The sequence below is a fragment of the Lolium rigidum genome, chromosome 2 (genome assembly GCF_022539505.1).
Source record: "Lolium rigidum isolate FL_2022 chromosome 2, APGP_CSIRO_Lrig_0.1, whole genome shotgun sequence".
NCBI classification, from domain to species: domain Eukaryota; kingdom Viridiplantae; phylum Streptophyta; class Magnoliopsida; order Poales; family Poaceae; genus Lolium; species Lolium rigidum.
In genome coordinates this window covers 58,536,464-58,545,683 of record NC_061509.1, presented here as the reverse complement: position 1 = coordinate 58,545,683, position 9,220 = coordinate 58,536,464, and the positions used below count along the sequence as shown (strand labels likewise).

General features: G+C 47.4%; 1 protein-coding gene across 1 annotated transcript; it reads left to right on the top strand.

Annotated features, from left to right (window-relative positions):
• Positions 1-4,361: 4,361 nt before the first annotated feature.
• On the top strand, positions 4,362-7,501 carry LOC124691796 (F-box protein At4g00755-like). Its single transcript, XM_047225067.1, has 5 exons — positions 4,362-4,595; positions 4,681-5,088; positions 5,551-5,729; positions 5,919-6,037; positions 6,687-7,501. Exons 1-5 carry the CDS (start codon positions 4,460-4,462, stop codon positions 6,970-6,972), a joined length of 1,128 nt encoding a protein of 375 aa, XP_047081023.1. The 5' UTR covers positions 4,362-4,459; the 3' UTR covers positions 6,973-7,501.
• Positions 7,502-9,220: the final 1,719 nt, after the last annotated feature.

The window sequence follows — 9,220 nt, the reverse complement described above, 5'->3', positions numbered from 1 at the left end:
CCGATAGCACGCGGAGACGAGGATGTATTCCCGTGTTCCCTTGCTTTGCAACAAGGTACGTCACGTTTGGAGGAGTGGAGGTCCCACGAAGGATTCCCCGCGCCACGAAGGCTCACCCTATTCTCCGGAGCCTATCCCACGAAGGAATAGCTCTCTCACTTGTGGTAGACTTTGAGGTAGCCTCCAAACCTTCACAATCTTGCCCGGAGCAGATCCACGACCCGGATGCTTCCGGACTCCTCTTGCCCACCTAGGGTTTCCAAGGAACCCTAGGAAGCAAGCTTCTTGATGAATACAAGGGGGAATAAGATTTGGCTTGGTAGAACGGTAGATCGGGTCCTCCTCTATTGTTTCCCCGGAGGGATTTGACTTTGGGTGGAGGAGGAGGGAGATCTGAGGCTTTTGGTGTTTCTAACAATGGAGCATGGAAGAAAGAGCTCAAGAACAGCTTGTAGTGTAGTGCCTAACTGTCTAGAGGTAGGAGAAGGGCTATTTATAGTGTTCTTCGAAATATGGCCGTTGCCACTTGCCACCTCAGCATTTTTCCTCGACAAACCCGGTTGACCGGGCCACGACCGGACAGCCGGTCCGGAGGTCGGTCGGACCGGATCGATGACCGGAGCTCCTTTGCGTCGTCCTGGTGCTTCTCCGGTTGGTGTCCGGTTGCTGCCCGGCTGCCGCCCTGGCCGACCGGACGGAGCGCCGGACCCGCCGGTCGAGGGCCCGGTTGACCGGTCGCAAACCGGATCTGGCTGGCTCCTCCATTGGAACCCGGTTGCCGCCGGTTGACCGGCCAGCCACGCCGGACTGGCCGGTTGCTGGCCCGGTTGGACCGGGCTGGTGACCGGATTTCTCCTGTAGCCCCTTTTGATTGTTGTTGAAATGGGGGGTCTCCTTTAGCCTTCTTGTTCCTTTGATACACCATTTACGCCTCATTGCCTAATACCTGAGATTATCCTTATAAACACATTAGGCCAAATACTTTAGCACGGTGTCATCGTTACCAAAATAATGGATAAGGGTGAAATACCCTTACACCGGTCGAACCCCAAAACCTGCCGGGTCAAGACTCAGCTTGTTCTTATCAATGTCAACAACAAGCTTGAAATCTTCATCACACACGTGGCAAAACCTAGGGGTGCTGCGGTTGATGGTGTGCTCTTTAGGGGCCAAAGGTGGGAAGCTAAGGAAGTCCATGTATATGGTCTCGCATAGAATGAAACAAGACACGGTATTAGATGAGGAATATCCACATTAAAAATATGCATTTACAACATAAAAAACGAGTAACAAGTTATAGGAATAGGAGTTCTACCGCGAGCATGGGAAGGCACATCGCAATCCACACACCGCGAAGAATCAAGTTTGGAACGATTCAACGCCTTCTCTTTGAACAACCCAACCTCGCCCATCGTCTCTTTAAGTATATGCTCATCAATGGCATACTGGCCAATCTCATTGGCATCCATCAAAATACCCAAATACTCATATTTGACCAAGTTACTGGTGCCGTGGACAAAGCACAGTGGCAAAAGCTATAAGACCAAAGCTCTGAACAACAAGTGCCTCATTTGTATCTTCACAATTCTCCAACACCTGAATGGCTTTAGCAATTGTCGCACGTCCCTTGTCATTCTTGAACATATCCCGAAGGTCAGATTGTTGAGTCCTCTTTAGATATACCATGTCCCTATTACCGGAAGGCACGCCAAAAACCTTAACCACCATCTCCCTTGTGAACAAAATACTCTTGTTCTTGTGCCTAAACTCCCTTAGCTTGGGATTCGTGTGCTTCACCACATACTCAATGAGCTCCATTGGCGGTGCTGCAAATGAAGCCACATTGAGCAATGGCTTGAAAGCAGTCTTGGCGACGATAGCTCCGTTGGCATCATTCATGTTATTTTGAACAACTTTCGCAAGCCGCTTTGCTCCAAAACACATTTGAAACATAGCCTCTTTCGGAGCTTCATTCGGTGCCATATTGTCAAACTGCAAAGGGAGAGAAACAACAATTACTACATAAAAAGTTACAAGTGATTAACAACATTTGCAGGTACAAGGAACCACAAAAATGAACAATACTTATTCACAAAATAGTTGCATGGTTTCCAAATGATACAACAACAAATAACGTATAATGTTAAGAACATAAATTTGCAGGGTTAACAACAAAAAGAATAATGTGAACTAACATAATTCATGTTGCAAGTACAGGGAACAACAAATGTGAAACCTACTTAGTCACAAAAAAATTCATGGAAAACTACAATTCCATACTACAAAAACTCAGCCCATAACCTACAGAACAACAACAACCTAACAAACCCCAACCCCTAAAATAGCAATCCTACACACCCAGATGAAATACAACATATAGATACATGAATTACAACATAAAATCTTCTAAAATCACACCTTAATCTCCTAGAAAATCAACAATGAAACCCTAGATATGGATTTGGATTGAAGCAACCAAGTATCTCGGCCAATCTCGCGAGGGAGCAGGGAGGAGTACCGCACCACGTGGAGGAGAGAGGAGGGACCGGACAGGAGGAGAGGCGCCGCTGGAGGCGCGGCGGTACCCCGGCCGTACTCGGGAGGGAGGAAGGAGGAGAACCACCACGGGGGAGGAGAGAGGAGGGCCTGGAAACGTACCCCGCAGGAGGAGAGGAGCAGCTGGCAGCGCAGCCGCGTCGCTCCGCGACGTCGCCGGCGTTGCACGCTGCCCGAATCGCCGCCCCAGTGGCCGCCCGAATCGCCGCCCCAGTCGCCGCCCGAGTGACCTCCTCTCTGTTTCGTCTGGTCTGGTCGGGGTCTGGTCCAGATTGTGTGGCGCGCGAGGTGGTGACGTGGACGAACGAGATGCGTCCATCGCGGGCCGATCCTACGGCGCGGACCACGACAGATCGCCGCGCCCGATCGGTCGCCCGAAACAGAGCGTTTTCCATGTTTTAATGCACCACTTTCGGGGTCCTTGGAGGGAGGACCCTCTCCCTGTTCAAAAAATAAAAATATTGCTTGTTCAAGTTAGATGTTCCGGGGAAGGGTGTGGTGGCGGGTTAGAGCATCTCTAGCAAAGCCCATATTCTTCGGAACTGAAAAAACTTAGTCCAGTCTCCCGAAAAATAAAATACGAGCGGTTTTGGAGGTGGCGTAGAACAACACCCGTATTCGGAACCGAAAAAACTCGAATTCAAATTTTGCCGGTAAACTGATCATCGCAAACAAGTTTAAAACTAAAATTCAAACGTAGTACTTGCATATTTCGATAGTTTGGATAGCAAAATGGACTACATTCGAGGTGGTCGTCGGGCGACCAGCTCCTAAACTAATCTAATTTTACCAGGCGGCGACCTACTGTACGCGCGGCGGAGGAGTACGCCATCGACGGCCTACTCCGAGTCGAGGTCGACGACCTCCTGCTTCACGCGGCGGGCGGCCGCCTCCTTCTGCGCCGCCTCGTACTCGCGCGCATGGCACGGACGGCTTCCGCCTCCACGCGGCGGTAGCGCGCGCGCCCCTCAGCCTCTGAGATGACGGAGACCTGCTGGATCGTTGTGGCCTCCTCCTCTTCGTTGAGGACGTAGTCCCCCGATTGGAGGACGGTGCGCACCGGCACCTCCCCCTCCCCCTCCCCCTCCTCCTCCTCCTCCTCCTCCTCCTCCTCCTCCTCCTCCTCCTCCTCGCTGCTGCTGTCGGCGACTGGCGGCGCTAGCGCACGACTGGACGCGCCCGAGGAAGATCCATCACCGCTGTTGGCGTAGCGGGCGAGTTTTCTCGGCGGCGTCAAGCCCCAGTTGGTCCAGCGCCACGCGCTGCGCTTCCCTGCGCCTTCCGAGCAGTTCCATTTGCGTCGCTCGACCTCGGAGACGGGGGGGAGCCTCCTGCCGCTACCTGCGCCAGCCACGGTGGTGGTGGAGGAAGTGCAGAAGTGGCGGCGGCTCCGCGATTGCTCGTCGGAAGTCCAAGCGTGCGCGCGGTGGAGGAAGACGCGGCAGTGGGAGTAGGGTTTTGGAACCCTACTCCCCTCCGCGGCCTGTATTTATATGGGTTGACGCTTTAATTTCTCGGGCCCCCGAACAAATTATACGGACCGGCCCAATGATTCGGTGCTCCGTTCTGCGTCACTTTCGGCTCGAATCCGTAAATTCGCCAGAAAAATTCAGTTCTAGGGGCATTTACGAGATGCTCTTACTGGATTGGCGCGCCGGAATCTGTTTGGGATTAGATGTAAGGGCATTCTTGGCAAGTCGTTAAATTCTGGAATCAAAGTGGATCGCACACTCTGGGTTTCACTAGTGCTATTTTATCACACTTTTGGCTTCTCGCTAGTGGTATTTTGGCTGTATTGTCTCCATCTCATTCCTCTCGCACGTCACAACGCAATCTGGTTTCTCAACACCGCAGATTCGGCCTCTCCCGGCGCTTGAAGAAGAAAGGAAGCTCGGTGCCACCCATGGCGGTGGAGTGCTGCGGCGGGGACTTCTTGGAGTGGGTTGGCCCCGACAACTCCGCCAACGTCTTCGGCCTTCTCGACAGCCCCGCCGACCTCGTCCGCGCCGCCGCCGTGTCCCGAACCTGGCGCCGATTTGGTGAGCGATTCTCGTCCTCTTCTCCGATGGCTATCGATTCTACTGCACACCATCGTCGTCTCCTTGAGTTCCCCTCTCTGCGCAGTGATCGAGAACGACTTGAGCAAGAGTCTGTGCGTGCGGCTATTTCCCGAGGTCGCCACCATCGCCGGCGGCGCGGCAGAGGTAACCAGATCGCCGCCTTCACCTCCCGTCGCCCAGTGGGGCAGCGAGAGGGCCTACAGGATATACTCGAACCTCGCCGGCGCCCTCGTCTCTAGCTCCCCCAAGGACTCCGTGGCCTGCGTTCTGCGCTGCGTCGGTGCATCCAGCACGGACGATTTCCCGAACGAGACCATGGTACACACCCTCCATGAGCGCGGCTTGGTCAATTTCCGCCCGTCCTATTGGTCCAGCTGCGGTTCGGACAACCCCGACGAGCCAGAGAGCCTTACCTACAGGCTCAACTCTGATATCTGCATTATCGATGAGATTAAGGTGCAGCCGTTCAAAGGTGCGTTATCTCTCATTGAGCCTGCGTGCTATTGCAATTAGTTAATTTCATTTATGTCGCACACCCTTAATTGATTGATTAAGGTTCCCAATTAGTTGAGGAATCGCACGGCACTAGAAATTTTTCTCTTGGTTAGATATTAGTATTGTGGTTCAAATTTAATAAGAAGGCTAACAGATCGTTATCACTGCCTATTTATACCTCTTGTAAGCCACTGGCTAGGGTTCATCACTTCATAAGATAACCCACGGCGTTTGTAAACACTCCCCGATATAGTGAAGTTTTGCTGGTCACGCCCGTGGTTTTTACCTATCTTTGTTGGAGAGGGTTTTTCACGTTAAACCTTGTGTCTCCCACTGTGATTTTCTTTTTCGTTCTTCATTATTGCCTATCGCGTTTGTAACACTGTCAGGTGATTGATTGATTATATGATTTATATGGCTCTTTGTTTGGAACTGCCAGCATTTTTTCAGTATGGCAATCCTATATACTCTTCAAAGACGGTGCGATTTCGGATGGGCCATTACAAGCTTCCGCGTGGACAGGAGTCATTTGTCACTAATGATGATGAGAACAAGATGGTAAATGCTGACAAAGATTACATGTGGACTTACACTTCGCCAGAGTTCCCTATGTTGCAGGTGAGCAGGGAGCATCTTTTTTCTTGTTGACATATGTGTGGATTGATGAGCATGTTCTCTATGAAGCTATGTATAGCTAAGCTATTCATGGTTTATCTATGATACTGTACTGTAATATAACAAATTAGCATACCGATTGATATTGGATATAGCAATGAGCTTATGATGCCATCTGTTTATGGTGTCTAGGAAAATGTACTACAATCGTTCAAGCTCCCACGCCCTGTGCTTTGCATTGGTGGTGTGGTGATGATTGAATTCTTGGGCAGAGTCCAAAAACAGGGAGCAGATGATAAGTATTACATATGGTAAGTTAAGTTTAAAATGGCAGGATTTACTTTCGCAAAATGAATCAAGATGATGCAAATTTGGAGGCTTATGTTAGAATTACACACTTGATACTCATCCACTGCACCATGAAGAACGAAATTGTGTGCCACGAACTTAGTTCATCATGATGTATACGTATAATTTTTTTGATTAATGCATCGGTATAATTTAGTAGATGCACTTGTCTAATTGTTGCATTAGCCACAAAAGAAGTGTGAATTTCCAGCTGAGTAGATATGTTGGTTTGAATCCTGCAGTAGAGTTTGCGTAGTTTATGTCCTGGTACGTTCCCTTGCATTTGTAAACTACTCCCTCCATATCGGTTTATAATTTCTGTGCATGTACCTAGGTCGCCAATTTGACCTATATAATATGAACTGTCTAACACAAAAATTATGCCATTAGAGAATATAGCATGTTCCTAGTGATACTTTTTGTACTCCCTTCGTCCTAAAAAAAGATGCTCAACTTGAGCAGCTTTTTTAGGGACAGAAGGAGTACTAATACATACCCCATATTAAGTTTAGTCAAATTGACAACCTAGGGCTGCATGTAGGACTAATAAACCGATATGGAGGGAGTACCAACTTTGAAACGCCTATAATTCTTTTTTTTGCATGTCAACAGTGTCTGCCATGTTGAAGTGATAGGGCGTTCACTGTCACCACTTTTCATGGTTGACATCTCGGAGCCTGGAGGTTATTCAATCCTCAAGTACTTGCCCGATGCCAAAAATCTATCCGCGGAGGACATGGCCCAGTATGATACTGAAGACTCGCTGGAGTGGCAGTATTTTGGTGCTAGATACAGGCAGATGAATCACATAGCAGTGCTGAACGCGCTTTTGATGCAAGTACATTTCATGCATGAAGATGATGTTGGTTGGGTCTTACAAGACGGGCTTCTTCAGTAGATTTGCTTGATGGACTGAAGCTACAACTTTGCCGGATATTACTGTTTGTAGTAAGGGAACATCTATGAACTCCGCAAGCCTTTATTGCAGACATTGAAGACTCAATTCTGAAATCTGGAGAAACTGGTCGAGACAAGTTCCTCTTATGGTATATGGGTCATTTGTTACTTGCCAATGATGTTGCTTGCTGATGGACTGCTCAACTCTATGACACAATTTGATAATGGTTGCAATCTAGTCGGTGTGGAGCTGCATGCTAGCGCTGAGTGTTTACTTCACCTTGGCGTCTGAGAAGCACCAGTGCTTCCATCATTCGTCATGCTGGTACTATGGTCTGTTTCAAAATATGTAGACTGTACAGACCAGGTTTCCATATATTGTTGCTTCTATTTGTGCATGTGTATCATAAATCTACAAGAGATGGTTGTAATTTCTACTAGTACTTTTCAGAGGGTCCCTTTGTAATCTCTAAGCCACCGCTCAATAATTAATGCAGCTATCTAGGTCCTTTGGGGCCTTTTCTTGTTCATTTTTTTTTTCTACAAGAGACATGTTCACGACAATATGCCAGGTACCCTTGTGCGTCGTACTTAAACTCTCTCACCCTTGTAGATATATGTGCACCATTTCCAATAACCATAGTTTTTATGTGGCTGAATCCCCTTTAATCCGAGTATGTGATCTGCCTCATTTATGCTCCGGTTTATCCCTCATCATAAGCAGCCAAAACCTAAATTTTTCTTCATGTGGTTGATAGTTATTACAGTACCTACTGTAACTCTCTGGACCTAGTTCTGCAAAACATACCGTTAGTTTTTCAGTGAGGAGTCACCGTCTTATGTATACGACACGGAAGGTGCCAGTTTTATCACCTTGGTATTGTCAGGATTAGTGTGGCACTGACCGCTGAACTTTTTGTAACGTAATTCAGTGAGCCATAAATCAGGAAATTTTAGTGCTATGGTCAGTTACAGTCATAGTCCACCCGGACATATCACTAGCGTTTCAGTACCCAGTTCAGGGTTCAGTCATGGTAGAAGTTGCACTTTCTTGAATACACTCGCTGGCTTCTGTTGCATATTTTGCCAATACACTTCTTCTATTTGCATCTGGCGCTCTGCTTTCAACATTTCCTTTGGGATTCTTCGCTCGATTGTGACCGAATTGACATATACGGAGTACATGCTGTTCTATGGCGAGGGCAATTTTGATGGCATATGTATCGTGGAGGATTGAGAAGGTTTAGGCCAACAAATCATCATCAGTTATACACATGAGACAGCGAACATGAAGTTTCTGGCTCTATAGTTTTTCGTATCAAACTATCAAAGGGCAAGACTCAAGAGGCAAGAAAAGGTAGTGAAAAGAGAGTCGCAGTAAAGTAGCAAGAGAAAAGGTATCAAAAAAGAGAGAAACGACTTTACTCTTTAGCTATCATGCTTCCTCTATCTTAAAATAAGTGACTTCATTTTTTCTACATACAGAATAAGTGACTCAACTATTTTTTTTTAATGTAGATATGTTTATAGCTAAAATACATCTATAAATATATCTGCATCTAGATAAAATCAAAACACCTATTTATGGAAGGAGTGAGTGGTAGTACATTGCTGTTGCATGTGTTCCTGCAGCAATACACAACGGGGTGGGGAGGTATACACAAGTGGCTGTCGTCCCACAATATGCGTCCGTGTACCCCACTCAGCATTTATTTATCGATCAAGAGAGAACCAAGCAGAGGCCAGGAAACATCATTTATCACGATTCCATGCAGGCCATAACGCAAGCCAATTCCGTGCATATATGCATGCAAAGAGCGAGAATCTGCATTAGTAACAATTCTTAAAATGAGAAGTGCGCAATGCTCCCTCCGTCCCGGTGTATCGATCCTGCGTGTATCTTTAGATTACTAATTTGGCTATCGAAATATAAGGTATATATTTTCTTCTCACTATAGAAAACAAGATTTTTGTTGTGCATTTAGCTTTCTGCCGAGTGTCAAATTTTGGGGTACTCCGCAAAGACTGTCAAAGTACACTGGGCAAAGACAATGTACTCGGTAAAGACACTGTACACGAAAAAACACAGCACAAATTTTGCCTTTGTGAGTGCCAAATAAGACACTCGGCAAAGGCTATCTCGGCTTAGTATCTGTTGAATATAATTACATAGTCTCTTTCATCAGATCGGTCTTTCTGTTGAACTGTGCAATTTCAAATAGTATTAGACCTAGTACAAGATTCTGGGT

What these genes read in the sequence shown, in the direction of transcription:
- LOC124691796 (XM_047225067.1), top strand. Translation starts at nt 4,460, where the DNA reads ATGGCGGTGGAGTGCTGCGGCGGGGACTTCTTGGAGTGGGTTGGCCCC. An exon ending in CCGAACCTGGCGCCGATTTG is followed by an intron (nt 4,596 to 4,680) that starts GTGAGCGATTCT and finishes CTCTCTGCGCAG; the next exon opens with TGATCGAGAACGACTTGAGC. An exon ending in CAGAGTTCCCTATGTTGCAG is followed by an intron (nt 5,730 to 5,918) that starts GTGAGCAGGGAG and finishes TATGGTGTCTAG; the next exon opens with GAAAATGTACTACAATCGTT.